At 36.0% G+C, this 17,866-nt stretch overlaps 1 protein-coding gene across 1 annotated transcript in view; it reads right to left on the reverse strand.

The window, feature by feature from the left end:
• Positions 1–17,087, reverse strand: part of LOC117124336 (uncharacterized protein PFB0145c-like) — a 43,613-nt gene extending 26,526 nt beyond the window's left edge. Inside the window, exons 1-4 of the mRNA XM_033270544.1 lie at positions 16,953–17,087; positions 9,902–10,125; positions 9,204–9,274; positions 354–846 (exon numbers count right to left, since the gene is read on the reverse strand). Of these exons, the coding sequence (XP_033126435.1) occupies positions 354–846; positions 9,204–9,274; positions 9,902–10,112 (775 nt within the window). The 5' untranslated portion in view covers positions 10,113–10,125; positions 16,953–17,087. The remainder of the gene's footprint in view (positions 1–353; positions 847–9,203; positions 9,275–9,901; positions 10,126–16,952) is intronic.
• Positions 17,088–17,866: the final 779 nt, after the last annotated feature.

Raw genomic sequence — 17,866 nt, forward strand, 5'->3', positions numbered from 1 at the left:
TTATTGTTATAGTTTATTGTTATATTCTTTTTACTTATGGTTGCTCTCAAAAGGGCCGTTTGTTTTGAATATTTTCGGGGGTTTTGATGACGTCATCGTCCATACGAGGCGTACGTAAAACAGAGGGTTCGTATAACTGGGGTACGTAAAAACGAGGTTCTACTGTATTATTATAGTGCTTGGCACTTGTAACAGGCTTATGATTGTATAATTGTGCAAATCAATCTTGAAAACTTGTGTTACATAATTATTTACCTTTTAGCTTCTCTTTATATTACAAAAAAATGTATAAATTGTAACAATAGTTTAATAAATTGTACAGATATTGAAGAAATTCAAATCAAGATGCATACCTTCCTCATCATTAAACACAGCAATAGCATGGTCTTCTGCTGTGTAAACAATGGTTACATTTTCACATTTTAAGTTTTGTAGAAACTTAACAACTTCATCTTTCCAGTTACAAATCTTGCTGTCGATACTTGTGTTAACAACACTGCAAGCTATGATATTGGAATGTTTGGTAACATCTCCGAAATCTTCTTCACTGATAATCACAAAACTCTCACAACTGCTACAATCACTGTGATCCTCACCACTGCTTGGTGTTGTAGCTGATAGTTGCACTCTATCACTTTTTCGTTCTAGGAGAGTCTTTCTCAGCTCCTCAATAATGCTGTCTATAACTATTTGAAGGCATTCTTTGGAATCAGACACAAAGTAGTGTTCCTCATCATGGTCTACATACTGAACTTCTGTTCCACAATGAATGGTTTTCAAATTCGGCAGCAGACAAGCCACAACTGGGTCAATTCTAATTGAGAATATCTTCCCAATTCTAAAAGTCTGAAAGAGCATGAACAAAATAGCGAGGTTTGTTATAATATTATTGTTTGCTTGACTATTTGATTGCAAAGTTGATTGACTAAACTGATTTAAAATGGCTAATGATTTTGACTTGTTGGTTGATTGATTGAAATCTAGTCTCTGAAATAATGTTCAATATATGTTTCTGGTTTAATGCATTGCAAACAAGTTACACTACTGTACTGACTTCATTTGAATTGTTATGACATCACCTATACCTAAAAAGAAGAAACAAGATTATAATTGATTAAACAACAGAACACCAAGCTACACAGTAAAAGCAGCCTTCCCACGGTGAAATTTTGTCTAGTACAAAATGTTAAAATATTTTGAATTCTGAAAATGATACTTAAACATTTTTGAATTTGTTTAAGGTGAGTATTATATCTAAGGTGGAGACTGTCCCTAGTCTCTCTTAGGGTGTGGGGTTGGGTGGTGAGGGGAGAAGAGAAAGGTGGTAAGAGGCACCCCTCTGACCGCGAAGACAACGCGAAGTTGAGGATTACACCTAAAATTAATCGCATGCTCTCAGTGAATTAAACAAGCATGTTTTAATCACTGAGAGCATGCAGCCAAGCATTGTTATCAACGATGCTTCACATGCAACCAGTGTTCACTGTCAATACGAATTAACAATTGTTTTAACAAGGAAACGATATGGGCATATCACCGAAGTTTTACAGTGCTTAGTTTTTTTTTTGTTTTTTTTTAATGGCGTCGTATGTGCTTATTTTTGTTTTTTTTGTTTTTTAATGTTGTCGTATGTGCTTATTTACTTTATAAAGGCTTAACTGGCCTTGGCAGTTTATTATTTGTCGTACATTGTTGATTGTAAAACACCGGTTAGCTAGACTATGTAGGTAGTAGGGTAGGCCTCGGTAGGCTAGCATAAAGTAGGTTAGTTCGTTTAGCCGACAGCAGCCTTATTTCACGCAACATTTCATTTTTCATAGGCATGTTTAGTGTTAACGTTTCTCTTTAAATCACAAATTAAACCCCTGTTTCTCACTTTTTGGACAGGTTCTATTTTCTAAAAGTCCCATGGTCTGGATGGATCCAGGCCTGTTGAATAGATTCCCACACGAGTGTATCCCTTCATCAGCACTGCAAAACCTCAAAAGGAGCAATCCTGTGCTTTCCTAGTCATCAGCAGAGTAGTGGAATTCTTGAATGAGAATAAGTTATAGCGTAGGCCTACCCTCCATGTAATCGTATTATATTATATATAATACCAATAATTCAAATGAAAAAGGTTTTGAATAGAAACATTTGGTTTTATTTGGGTATGTTTATTTCAGCGTGTTTGGACATTGCGGGAAGTGAGTATTACGTAATGGCACTTGAATGAATTCCAGAAGAAAAAGCTGTTTTATGAATTGTTCACCACCCCCTTCGGCTCCAAGCAACCAAAACAGCACGCGTGTTGTGTCACAGCAGAATGGAGGACTCTACAAACCATATGGCTATATATATAATTATATGGGCCAGTCGCCATTTCCTAGTAATAAACGTCATAATAGTCTGATTGCCTAACTCTTTCAAAGTAATATTGTACGGTATATTGCTTTATATGAAATCAGAACGTTGTATTTATTTTTTCATAAATTATTACTCAGTTCAGTATAGTAACGTACGGTACGGGACCGGAGGGCGTACGTAAATCGGAGGATTCATAAAATTGATGTTGGCTACGTAATGACAATGCTCAATAAACGTATGTATGAAGAGTGAACGATGTTACCTAGGCTAGACTTCGCCTCTAGGCCTATGAATAAAACCATGTGTTTTGTGTTTTTATTCATAATTTTACGATGCCATAATAAAGTGTTCAAATAAAACCATTTGTCTAGTGTATTAATTCATCGCTTATTATCGTTTATTTAAAGAACAAGAAAATATTGTAATCTATACGACAAAGGTATAACTTGGGAATTCCCCTTCATGATTCTAAACAACAGAGCTGTGGTGTTGTCTGGGCCTGTTGAGACAGACTAAAACCATGTGCCAACCAATTAGCGTTCGGGTACGTGAAACAGCAACCATGTGCTGCTATGCACTGGGCACACCAATTAGCGTTCGTGTACGAAACTATGTCTACTCTACTCATCAGCTCCGTGTAGAAAATTCGACCACACGAAGCTAAGGAGGAAAGCAATTATTTTGAGCACCATCGGTAGGCCTAGTTGTTCATCTCACTCAGTTCACGTGTTTTTAGATTATAACAACCCGGTATTAGACTAAATCAACGTTGCTGTTTATACGTTGCATTATGGTTTGTTTATTGATAGTAATTGTTATTGTCGTGATGGAATAGACAATAACTGGATTTGCGTCAGGAGAAACATGTATAGGTGTAATTTTGCCCTACCTGACGTGGAAATGTACCGAATACTCAGTACATTTGAAAACAACTGCGAAAAAAATCGCAAGTTGTTCTCGGGTGGGTTCGAGTCCCACCCGAGAACAACTTGCGATTTTTTTTCGCAGTTGTTTTCAAATGTACTGAGTATTCGGTACATTTCCACGTAAGGTAGGGCAAAATTACACCTATACAGGTTTGTTTATTGTTATACTTTATTATTAGTCTTTTTACTTATGGTTGCCCTGAAAAGGGCCGTTTGTTTTGAATATTTTCGGGGTTTTTGATGACGTCATCGTCGATACAAGGCGTACATAAAACCGAGAGTTAATGTAACTGGGGTACGTATAAACGAGGTTCTACTATATCCAAACCAGAACTACCAATGCGAGTCAACGGAATGAACGGAATATGTCCAGAATACACATTTGCATCAGAGTCCGACAGAAAAAGGCACATGTCAATGATACATAGATAAAAGAGCATCAGATTCAACGTGTATGTAACTCAACGTTATTGGGGAGAATGCCTTATTTATGGAGAGCGTCAGTAAATAAAATGTAGACTGCACTATGAATTTGTGTTTGCCTTATGATTTCTATTGTTTGCTATAAGTTATAGATATAAGATTTCTTTTTCTTTCAATAATCGTAGATAGTAAAACAAGAATTAATACCAAAAACAATACAATAATTACTCAGTTTAATACACAGTTATTTTTTTTTGTTTTTGTTTTTTTTTAAAATTGGGATGTCTGGGATGGGAAAACTAGGCCTATTTTGATTGATATATTTATTTATTTTTGGTCCGACTGCCCGACCTGCCGACGAGAGTACCCGATAAGAGGGGGGGGGGGCTTCATCAGACAATTAGGAGATTAAGCCCCTGCCCCACCCCGGCTCCACCACTGTACCCAGTGGTGGCTGCTTTACAGAAAAATAATGAAATCTTGCTACCAGTATCTATCTATTACACTTAATACCGCATATCATCATTATACGGTATACGTCTCCATGGTTACGTTAATTGTTAACTGACAGCCATGCCCATTCGTGCTGAACAAGCAAGTTTTTCAAAACACGTTTAATGGCTAGCTTTAAATAGTATTTTACTATAATAATATCAGAAAGAAAATCTAAGAATCTCAGATATCGAAGTTAATGATTTATGATATCAAAATGTAAACATAATTTAAACATGAAGGGATGAGCAGTACTTAAATCATCAGGCGAAGGTCATTCACTTTACTACAAGTGTCTGTCGGCTCAATGACTTAGTTTCTCCATGGAGGTATGTGTCTTCTACAATAACTATCGTGGGATCTTATTATTTCGGGAACGTTTCTCACTGAAAATTCACACTTGTTACTAGGCAACTTGGTATTGCATGCATGAATATACTACAGTATTTTACAGTATATTTCCGATAACATAAAAAGAAGATGAATTTCTTTTTTAAAAAAATTAATCAACATAAACATTTAAAAAACTAAAAATGATAGATGTGAAGATATTTAACTGTACGAATATGCAAAAACATGCCAATCATACGAGAACGAATAATCGTTATAGTATATAGTATCGTTATATATACAGGGTATAATAGAAGCAATTTCGTTTTGTAAATAATTTAAAAAAAAAATTTTTTTTGTAAAAAACAGCAATTAAGTTATATAGAACGAAAGTTTGTAATGTATATATAAAATACAAGTTATAGACATATTAATTATTTATTCATTAAACCCAGACCCTGGCGCTCGTGAGAAGCTGGCGAGAACCGCCCAGGAAACTGAATATATTATACCTGTATGTACTCATTGTATTGTAACCAACTGTAATGAATTTCACTATAGTATAATATGGAAAGTATTTTAGTTCAGTTATCAACACGATTGTTATTTCAGTAGAATATATAAACTAGGGTTAATACAGTACATGGCTGTATGACCTAGATTCATTAATCGAGAGCTTTAATAATAATTATAAGCTACCGGATCGTATCGACGGTGGTACTCGTAGTTCCATTGCTCGCGATAAGTGTCCAGTACAGTAATTGGTTTCTTTCCACGAACCCAAAAATAATGGAATAGTCCAAGTAATTATTCCTATCGCGCCGGAAAACGCGATGGTTCAAAGCGATAATACCATCGCGTTGCCTTCGTGATTTTGCGTTGTTTTGTTTTGAGATGCTCCCTAAGGTAATTAGGCCTGTACAGAGAATATAAATATTCTTCGCGCAAAAGATAGGCCTTGACATCGGTCCATTTTTTGCCGAAAATTCAGGTTTGGACCTAGGCCTAGGTCTATATAGCTACTGTACCTAGGCCTAGCCTAGTCTAATCTCAATTCTTAAGCCTGATTGCCTTTGGGCTTGGCTTGATCTCCTGTAATAACTTCAAGTTGAACAGTATGCTAGTCTGTTGTGTAGGCCTAGGCCAAGAGCAGACGATCGGGCTCACCCCACCATGAGGCAGGTCAGGTTTTCACCTGATTGCATGCAATGCAGGTGTACTGTACCGTTGATCGCATATCTACTGTACATTGCACTAGGTTAATACAGCCACAGGTTGCAGTAGGAAATCATCCGATTTAAATCATATTAAACTTTACGCATTAATTATGCTGGCAAAGTACTGACTATTTCCTATAAAAACTGTATACTAGGCTTAGTTAGGCCTAGGCCTACTTAGGGAAAAACAGCACACTCGGTATCACAAAAATTTAGGTTCCATTGCACATTTAGGTGGCTAGTAGTGCGCAGCACAGCTACTTGTGTCGGCCGTTATCATAACTAGTTTGAAACGCTTTCAGCGTGCATTAATTAAAAAAAGTATTAAAGTAAGTTTAATTTCAACTGCAAATTGAACCACTGTTTTTTGCAATGTAAACGCATAATGACATATTACAATTTCAACGCTGGCATAACAGGCCCCAAAAAATAGGGTAGTTAGGTAGGAATTTTTTTTTTTGTAATTTATTTTTTTTCCTGCCACAATATTCAGTAAAGACTGTGAAATCTATAAAATCAATTAAATAAGCCTTTAAAGCCCCTAATGTCATATTTTTCTTCCTTGGACCACTTTTGAAACATTTTGCGTAATGCCTGACCATGCCCAATTTGTTCATGTAAACTTGTATCGTAAACCAGAGCCTTGCAGGCGTCAACGTTCCTATGCATGATACATGACTTAAAAAGTATATAGGCCCTATATATATATATATATATATATATATATATATACGTGTAGAACACCAGGAGAGGTAGAAAAAGCAAATCAATCCTTGAGTGAGCAGCAGAATATAGTGGCGTAACGATATAGTAAATTTCACTTACCAGTAGCACTGCTGAATTTTACTACAGCACGATCCTTCTTTGTTCCAACTGGATAAATGATACCACACACCTTGTAAACTGCTGGGGCTTGCTGAAAAGCCTCAATGATGCCCCTGATAGTTTGCTCCTTTTCATTGAATATCTGAAAACCCTTGACAATCACTCCGTCGTCTTCTGAAAGGCCGACATGTAGCTCCTCCGCAGAATCCATTGTTTACCTGTCTCTTATACACATCTAGATGTGTATAAGAGCTAGGTATACAGTAATTTCATTTTACAGTAGTTTGGAACGATATCAGGAGTGGGGGTGGTGGCAGTGGCCTACAATTTATTTGAAGCTATCTTGGGTCCGATCGTCTGTCACCCGAAGTTTTCATTACGATGATCAAGAACAAATACCATCTAGGCCCTAGGCTAGGCTTAGATTCCTCTGCTACGTATACTACTACCGCATAACAAAGAAAGCGACCCACGCGGTGCATTCTTAAATTGTACACACATTATTAAATGTATTAGACGATAACACGATATCACTGACTTAACGATCTACCACCCTCGCATCGCAGTAACTATTATACTGAACTAGGCCTAGCTTAGGCCTAATGTTTTTGTGGAAGTTAGACAGTCGTTATGTACCCGACAGTCGGCTGCTTTTATATCTTCACTTGTCTTCAATTTGTATTCAAAGGGTACATTGCTGCATAGCCAACTGTCGGGGATATGGTACCTTCATATGACTACTCCATAGAGATAATAATAAGAATACTAGAGCGCTAACCGCAATGTATTCGATGTTCGAAATACGCAGAACTGTTTGGGTACCATCCAAGATGGCTGCCATAGATTTAGCCAATCAAATTTCGCTAAGCACCATCGTTTGCAATCGCGCCCTCAATTTACTCGGAGGGTTCAGTACAGCTAGCTACCCGTATGTTTGAAACTCGAGCGTTGCGGTATTTGGGTGTAATGTACACGATTTTAATTTTCATTCCTTGGTACTTTATTTTTGAATAAGATGCTCCACTTGGCCTCGTTTTGGCTACAATAGTTTAATAATTTGTTATGACCATTACTCATTATCATTAATGAAATAATAGTCAGTCAGAGGGCTTATTAATATGTAATAATATGTATACTAAGCCTGAAGGTGGCACTTTACTATGACGGCCATCTTGGATGGTACACATACATAACTCTGCATTGCTGCGCCATCTTGTTAACGCTCTAGTTGTTTAATAGCTCTATGGACTACTCATACAACAGAAAAAAACGTCGCATGGAGTTAGTGAAAAATGGAGATCTAATTGAAAAAACGATGTATTTCAGCAAGTATTAAAACCTTTTTGTTTTATTTTAGGCCTTCTTCAAAATACCTATGCCCTATGCCACAGCAGTTGATTTTTTTTTGCCGTAAAACCAAAATAGTTTCATGCATGCCGACTTGCCGATCGGTTAGCGCGAGCCCTGACTGAACTCTGCAGAAAATCCACATCGAACTTTGCATCGCGATGTAAAACAAAATGTCGGAAAACTTTTCTTTGACGCATGCGCATTTGCATAACTGTCTACACACATATGCACACACATACTACACACAATAAAAAACAAAAGAAATGTGAGAGTGATTACAATAGTTCCTATTGCATTACATGCATAGGAACTAAAAAAATTAAATAAAAATGTCTAGGGTCGGCCGATTTTTTAGGGTTGGTCAGGTTAAGTCAACATAACATTTTTTTAGGCCTAAGTAGGAAATCGTTTATGGGAATTATGATTGTATTTATTGTATATTTCCCGATAGTGACATTAATTATGCAAATGATCAATTAGCATATTCACACACATACCAAAAACAATAGGCTCCATCTTCTTATTACCATCTCGCATTCTGCCAAGTTTGAAACCAATCGGCCTTACCAAACTTTAGTTATCGTGTTAACAACAATTTGCCCAACAATGACGACAATGCAGACAGCATAAAGAAGAACATGGGTAAAACAATTGACTCCCCGGAGCTTCGCTCCTTCGGGGAGGCTAATTACTAGACTTAGGTCTGATTAATGCATTCAAAAACATCAATGGGCTTTGCAGGCCTCAGGAATTTTTTTTATACAATAATTTTACTTTTGTATAATATTTTCCACTAGTGCATGAAGCAAATATACTAATTGTTTAATAGTAATAATTATAGAATAAACTCAAAAGGTGATGAATAAAAATCAGTGGTGTGATGCCTGTGAGCTCTAATGGGGGAGGGGTGGTTGAAACAAAGGGGGTTCTGAGCTCCTCTTACTACTAACCACCACATTAATATAGGGCCTTGACCCGTCTTTTCAGCCATGGAATTAGGTAGGGAGATTACCTTTCCTGACCAGCAAGGGCAAAACCCCCCACCTGATTTCCCTTCTCCCTGGTACATGGCTAATCATTACACCACTGATAGGAATATAATAATAAATCTCAATGATGTCTTGCAATGATTATTCATAGATCTGCAATTGCTTTGAATAAAATCATGTTTAATTAACTGATAAAATGGAAATGGCAAGAAGACAAATAAAAAAAACACTTGAACTTTGAACAGCTTATTGAACCATAAAACACAATCAATGCCCTGCCTTGTGTTTGAGGTGTACAACTGTACCTTAATTTTTTCAATCTTCAGTTTTGTTTTCTTTCCAATCTTCAAAAAACGAATATCTATCAGTTCTTTCGCTTTAATAGGAAAAAAAAACAAAACAAAACAACACATGTTACTCCAGCAAAATAGTTGATGGAGACAATTACATAAAAATAATTTAGTATTCACAATGATTTCCATGCAAGCCCATAGCCACCAGGTGGTTCAACGAGTTAAAATAACCCCCTTCAAATTATTAGCAAAAAGTTAATTAGCTGTTGACATGAAATTTTTTTTTTCATACTGTATACTACAGTACTAAGGTTGATTAAAGACAGTGTCAGAAAAGTTTATCTTAATCTTGATCTATTATAATTCTAAATTAAGAAATAATAATAATAAATAATGCTTACAAGACAATTAATATTATTTCTGAATTCTAAAATCAAGTTCACTCATGAGGTAAAAAAAAAGGTTTGTGCTGCCCAAGCCCCAAGCTTGAGAACAAAAAATACATTTCAAGCTTTTCAAATTCTTTACTTTGACACCTTAGTCGTTAGCCAACCAAAATCCATGAGGTTAATCCTAGAATGATGCACAACTGTACTATAGTTTAAAAAAAAAATCCCAACAAAGAACACCAGGAGAGGTAGAAAAAGCAAATCAATCCTTGAGTGAGCAGCAGAATATAGTGGCGTAACGATATAGTAAATTTCACTTACCAGTAGCACTGCTGAATTTTACTACAGCACGATCCTTCTTTGTTCCAACTGGATAAATGATACCACACACCTTGTAAACTGCTGGGGCTTGCTGAAAAGCCTCAATGATGCCCCTGATAGTTTGCTCCTTTTCATTGAATATCTGAAAACCCTTGACAATCACTCCGTCGTCTTCTGAAAGGCCGACATGTAGCTCCTCCGCAGAATCCATTGTTTACAAGATGCTATATCAAATCAAAGCAAATCTACTTTACTTGGAGGATGAACACTAAAATATAATTTTCATTAAAATCTATACAAAAAATGATAAAAAGCAAGCCAGAGTGTTAGATTTACGCAACATCATGCAGACCTAGATGCATAGACAAAATGTAGGACTATTATGGGTTCCAAGTTGGAAGAAACCCCTTCCAAGATATCTGGTTAAATGAGCTTTCTCAACATATTTAATTATATTTTTCTGTGCATAGTTATTACCCATCGGCACTGACTTCTGTGATTGTGTGGTTTTTTTTTCTTGTAGCCTTAAGGTTCACAGTAATTTTTGGTTCCTTCGTTATGTAGCGCCTTGAGCATTACTGCAGTGGATTTGTGTGCTTTATAAATCTCATTATTATAATTATTATTATTAAATTATTATTATTGATATTATTAGTAGTAAAAACATGCAACTTTCATGAATATGCGGGAGATGGGTTATTTTCCCAGAGATTCTTGCTTGCTTGAAAGAGTGCGTGAGGCCATCCCAAATTTGCTGGAGACTTCAGTGACTTCTGGGCAACTTGGAATTCCCTGGGTATCCGTAACTATATGCTTATCATAAAAACTTTCAATATGCCACTGTTAGTGGTATTAACATGCCAAGTTTTTTGTTCTGTATTCTTTTATGAAAAACACATGTAAACATCATTCGTTTAATTTATTTAATTTAAAATTCATATGAAAATTATCTTATAGGCCCCTGGTTCTTAATTAATTTATTTGACAGGCCACATTATTTTAGAGTTGATCTAATGGGCCAAAGATAATCTCCAAGTTGCAAGCAATTTATACTTGTATGTATACATATACTTCACCCCAGTTGGGTGTACAGCTGTCTCTTATACACATCTAGATGTGTATAAGAGACAGGTTTAATGGACACAGTATCCATTATAATTATCATGTATTGAAACCATAAGATGGATTTCATATTTTACCAAAAGAAGAAGACAATGTAAATAATTTTTCTTGCTCAATAAAGATCTTATTTTTTTGCGTGTTAATATCACAAAATTGAGTGGCGCTAAGATTTACCTAATGGTGGGGAAAAGAGTGATGTCATTGGGGGGTTGGGGTAGCAATGTTACCCAATGAGAATGCAAGAGGATGGGGTTATTGTCACTCAGAATCTCTGGGGGTCTAAGGGGAATCCCCAGAAGCTTCAACAATTTAAAGATTTGGAATGCATATTTAGGCCCCTAATCGATATATACAAGTCTGATACTCTATAAAGTTACATACGATATGTTTTTATCACCACCAGGTTTGAAATATCCTCTAAATTTCATTCCTTGCAAACTAGGAGTTGGTGGGAATTGACAGATTTTAAATGGCATGATGAGGATTAAAGTGTTGCATAGTCGTTGAATAGTTGCATAGCTACTTAAGCAGGCTTTATGCATTTAAATTAAAACATTAAAGAATAGCAGGCTTTACATATTTAAATAAAAAAATTACTAAGAACTATTTTATCCATTTCTCTAAAATTTTTGGGGGTTTTCTGTCAAAGCATAAAACACTTCGTCTGTAAGATCAAATCAGAATAGGACCATGTGTAATGTCCTACAATCATTACTTTGAAATACCCCAAGTTGCTTTGGTAAAAATTGTTATTGCACATGGCCCATTGTTGTGTTTTGGTCTTTACCGATTATTACTTTTATAAATATTTCCCCCGGGAAAATTTTGATCCTTAGATAGCAGGAAATTTGCTTTCCCGACTTCTGAGCTGTCTTTTTAATGACTTTAAATTCATAAAATTTTACGGTTTCCCCCTCCTGAAAAGGGTCAGGTAAACTTTCTCATTCTTATTACAGTATTACTATTAGGCCTGTGTGTATATGAAGTACATCGCCTAGATATTGTTCTTTCCATGGATCGCTGAACCACAAAGAGGAAGGGAACCTCCCCCAAAAAAACAAATCTGCCAATGTGAATTGCGAGAAATAACTCAGTCGGGGACTGCATAAACACTTTCTCTTTCCCCTTCCTCTCCTCCTTCCCTCTTTCTTTTCTTGCATTTCTTTCCGATCATACAAAAATCTCCATAGACATTCTATATTTTCTGCCACAAAGTGGAGGGGGGGGGGGGGGAGCCGACACCCCGGTTCCGCCAGCCATGTATAACACATTACAAAAAGAACAATTTGTAATTGCTCAGACATAGTATAGTTGAGCAGCAAAAGCAAAATTCCCGGATCTGCCTCAGCAGTAGAGTATCAGCCCAAGTATCAGTATCCTAATTTAAAACTCAGTAGTCGGTAGCACACTACTCCCGGATGCATGCCTCTCGGTCGGACCGAATAAATGCAAATTTCGCCTCCAGCGAGGACAGGACAGGATTGAGTACCTGGCCAAAACCATTTTCAATGTGTGGTTAAAAAAAAAATAATAAACCAACAGAGAGGCAGCTGCAGTGTGCGCATAATAGCACAGGATTTATTGGATACTCAATCAATGGACGAATTCATTTTTATTATGTGGTATCCACGATTTTTTTATTCTGAGGTAAAAATTATGCTAAATTTTTCTAAAATTATGCCAGCACATATGCTAGATGCTAAATGAGTCTAAATCCCCGTTCCGCAACCTTTTTAGCCTACGACCCAAATTATATATCAAGCACTCAGACGCAACCCATCAAACCCGAAGCCAATATATCACGTCCGTTATTTATATGCGTGAGGGATAGAGGGTAGAGAAACCACCCACTTGATTCTTTTGGCAGCCAATTAAAAGATACTACTGTATCACCCACAACATAATTTAAGACACCTAAAAATGACAACATAAGTTAAGATTTTTTTAATTAATGATTTACAGACGTTTATTATAAATTCCTTAACTTGCTGCCAGATATTTATGGGTTATGTGAAGACATAGATACTACATTAAATTGTTATAATTTTCAGCTGAAAGCCAAACACATTGAAATTAACAAAACTAACACAACACTTTCAAGTTTTTGTCATACCTGAAGTACAAACGTTTTGATATATTTTTTTAACATGAAACTAAGATTTAACATGATACTATGAAACTGATGCACATGCCATACTTTTATTGCACTTTCATTTACTGTATTTTGTTTGTCCTCATTTGTATTAAGTAAAATTTTCACGATCTGAAGAGATTACGGGACCCATCCAAATTTTTCCACGACCCAAACATTGGGTCGGGGCCCATAGGCCTAGGTTGCAGAACGATGGCCTTTGGGATTTCAATCCAACTTGGCCACACGTCAACTCGGCCACAAGTCAACTCGGCCACAATAAACTAGGCCAGTCAACTCAGCCACAAGTCAACTCGGCCACAGATCAACTCAGCTACAAGTCAACACGGCCACAAATTAGTTGCAGCTTACTACTACACTGGTTTTGAGGGAATAATTAATATCCTCGCTATTTCTAAAATACTAATTCGTGTTTTTATTATTAACAATTGCTACAAACAAGTTTTTTTTTCACTCTTTACCTGTCACTAATAGGCATACTCTATTATAACCTCCTGATTATAATATACAGTTATTACTAACTTAATTATGGTTCATTTTACATAAATAATATTATTGTAATATTTTTGTTTTCAATATATATTGTTATCGTTATTATTACCAGGCCTCGAATTTTACCGCGGCCTTTGCCGACGGTGCCCTCCTAGTTCGCCTTGGTGCCCCTGAAAATGAAGCACGACGACGGCCACTACTTGCCTGCCCTTTTGAAGCCTTGGCCTCGGTGCCCTCACGATGCTTAATATAGATCGTTTGACACGTAAAATAAATCTAAGTAAGAACGTTTAAATCTTGAAAGAAAACACGAAAGTCAAAAACGTAGGTCGCCTAAGCTAGCCTAGGCCAGGTTGCAGTGACAGAACAGAACATAAGAGAATTTCCATGTGTGTTGATATATACGAACTGTTTTTACGGTTACCGTTGTGTGCGCATGCGTCTTACTCTAGCGGTTATTGCAATAAACATGGGCTGGTTCGTTAAATAGACTTCGTTGACAATGAATATGAACGTAAATCAGAGTGCGTTAATCAGCGTCAAGTTATCCACGTGACCAAAGAGAAACATGGCCCATTGGTGATTTTTTATTAACAACATCTTGCGTTAAATTTCATATAATAAAATAAACATTATAATATAATAATATTTACCCACATGGAGTCAAAAAATTATTGTAGGCAAACAGAATAAAAAAAACTGGATGAAAATATTTTTTTAACGAAAAACCCGTACTACCACAAGTTGAAGCAGTCTTGATTACGCAACGTGTATCGCGGTAACTATACAGCCATTTTGTTTTGTCGAATATTTACAAGTTTTCTATTCGACTGGTCGTCTTTGTTTAGTAGGATGTTATTACCGCTGCGCAGGTGGGCGTGGTTTAACGAAGAACGACCAGTCGAATACGGGCTTTGTATAGTTGTAAACATGTGCTTGCTGCACAGCTAACTTTGGGCGATCTTACGTCATCGCAGCTTTCGCGGCCAGTTTAGAGTTGTGGCTTCCTCTCCGATGACGACGGACTGAGCAACAATGCAAAGATGTCGAACTTCTTGAAATTTGACTGTTTTGTACGATCGCCGACCGCCACAGTATATTTTCAACATTGAATCGATAATTAATAGTTAATACTCTAAACAAAGTCATTGACAACTATGGCTTGGCTAGGCCTAGCTTGACTTGGCCTAGCTTGCCTAGCCTGGCTACGACGAATCAAGGCACTCGCGAACAATTAGTACTGAGGCTAAATCAAATTTTGCCTTGGGTGCCCTTTTATACTTGAATTTTTGGCCTTGGTGCCTTTCCATTTGGCTTTGGTGCCTTTCAAAATCATGTCATACCGGAAGCCATTTGGCCTTGCCCATAAAATCCCCAATTCGAGGCCTGTATTACCGTATTATTATATAATTATTATTATTATTATTACTATTATTATTATTAGTATTACCAGAATTATTGTAATTACCGTATATATTAATATTATATTTATTTTTTATAGGAATTTACCAGGAATGATCTGTTCCTTTGTACACTCTCAAACGTGACAAAATTTAATAATAATATCATGAACATAATTTCTAGTTATTATTATTATTTTGCCATATTATTGTATGTATTATTTATTGTCTATATTATTTTTATCGCTTTTTAATTTTACATTAAAGTTATATAATGGTGAAAATGTTCAATATTCTGTGGCAATTTTTATTATAAATGATTAAAAAATTGTAGTGAAAATGATTTATGTTTACCAGTGGCAATTTTTCTTATGCTATTTTTTCACATTATTTTGCCATATTATTTTATTTTTATTGTCTATAATATTTTTATGGTTTTTATTATTAAAAATTATAATGGTGAAAATGTTTTTAAAAAAATTATTAAGTCAAGTGCGCAAGTAACAAGTGAAAAGTCATAAATAATAATGCGAATAAAGTTTCCCTTCCTGCCGTGTTATGGTATACGTTCAGTATCCCAAATACTTGCAAAGAAAACATGTCAGGAAGGGCAAACATCGTTTGTATTATGGTATTTGAATTAATTTGTTAACATAGAATTTTATAGGGCCTATCTGAATTTGTAAAATACTATGCAATAAAGTTACAGTTTAACTACCGAACATTTTATATTTGTATTCACGGCTGGATTGCAGACATTATCATCCTAATCCAATCGCGAATATTGTGTGAAATCTGGATCCATGCCTACATGAAATTGACTGAAAGCTTAAAAAAAGTTATTTCTTTTAACAAAATAATAAATTTGGAATTATAGCAGAGACAAAATTAATGACAATGTATGAATACGGAACATAAGCGTACACACTGCCATCGCATGTGTTGTACCTAAAAATATCCGGTTGTCTATGTTATTAGCATCTGGCCTACATTCCTAAATGCGGCGTACAAAGAGCGTGTCTGCTTCAACCTGAGTACTGTGGGAACCCATTTGTGGGAATGTTTCTTTCCAATTTTTTTTAATTGTGATAGTTCCAAGCAACTAGTACATAATTGGCTTAGGAAGGGAGTGAATTTTTCCGGCTTATTATATAGAAAGAAGCCCGAAACGGCCATTAACGTGTGTGTATTCATAAATAATATTGAAACAATATACTTTATTATCCATTTATTTGTGTTTTTTATAAATAATCGGAATCGGATTATGTATCAAAATGGAAATAAACAACAAAATACAAACCTTGTGTCACATTGTTCACCTCACCGCATTACTTTATTTCAATCATTGTCATATTGAAGAAAAAGGATGCAAAAAGGCAATATTTACAATTCACTTTAATAAAGTATTTTATTCCATCATAACCTGTTTATAAATTACTTGTGGGATCCCACAACTGTACGGCACGGTAGCTATGATTTGTGGCCGAGTTGACCGTGGTCGAGTTTACTGTGGCCGAGTTGGGTTGTGGCCGAGTTGACTTGTGGCAGAGTTGCCAAAAAGCATATTATGTCTGGTCACTATGATGATTTGCTCATAAAAAATATTTTTTTTTTTTAAAATCTAAAATGCCGACCCTTAATTTCGAAAATTTGGGTCGGTCGGGCGTGGCCAAAACAATATTTTTTTGGCCTTATTAGGCTTGCGTAAATGATTTGGAAGTGAGTGCGTACGTTAACGTAGCCTGTTCTGTAGGCCTAACTAGGGTCTTGGCCTAGGGTAGGCCCCAGGATTCCTATATAATAAGATCTTTAGTACGGGCGAAAGCCTGGAGCGCTGCAGATATCGTACGCACAGCTATACTGGTAAATGAGAAAGTAATCTTACCTGATAGACATAGGCCTAGATATTTTACAATAAAACAGACTTCTTTAAGTTCTAGTTTACGCTTCCTCGTCGTACGTTGCGCAGTTCCCAGGCCCAGGCAGTAGCTGGGAATTTCCGTACCTAGCTGAAATCTGGAATTTCCCATGTACTGACAGGATAATAACCAGACAGTGATTGGCTACTTGTTCTGACTGATGAATATTCAACTTCTAGGCGAACCAATGAGCTTGCTATTTGGATTTGCAGTCTTTCTCTCTCTCGGAGTTTTGTAATGTGATTTTCTTTTTCAAATCAACAGCAAATACAGTAGAGTAATATCATTTTATAACTAGAAATTGCAAATTGCAAGTGAAGTGCTGCGAAGTACAACTGCATATAAATGTTCTTCGAACAAAATTATTTATGCGAGTCAAGTGAAAATAATGAATAATAAAAATATAACAAATAATATGAGACACGACCCATTGTCTATATTAGAACACTTCTCATTGGGTAACAAAGTCGTAATTTTTCTTTTTTGTCAAAAAGTGTCTATAGTGGTGTGAATTATGGTTTAGGTTTTTTTAAATAAAGTTTCAAAAATTTCTGTGTATGTGGAAAATGTAGATGATTACCAAAGGTTACAATTTTTATTTTGAAGACTGCATGGTCTAGAAAGTGTACATTTTTTTATGGGGAAAGTTTCCAAGGGCGGGTTTTCTAGGGGCGAGTTGACTGCCAAAGAGTGTTGCCAAAGTTATTTGATCCATAGTCAATGTTTGACATGTTTAATCACAAGTGCGAGACATCGCTCTCAAGAATAATGAACCAGCGAGCAATGACGTCACGTTACTCGAGTTGTGCGAGGTATCGGCTGAGATTTGTGGTGTACAATTCAAAAAACAACTATAGGTCTAATAATGAATTATTGTGAT

This window comes from Anneissia japonica, unplaced genomic scaffold (genome assembly GCF_011630105.1).
Source record: "Anneissia japonica isolate Jap-2015-1 unplaced genomic scaffold, ASM1163010v1 scaffold750_len1593409_cov174, whole genome shotgun sequence".
NCBI lineage: Eukaryota > Metazoa > Echinodermata > Crinoidea > Comatulida > Comatulidae > Anneissia > Anneissia japonica.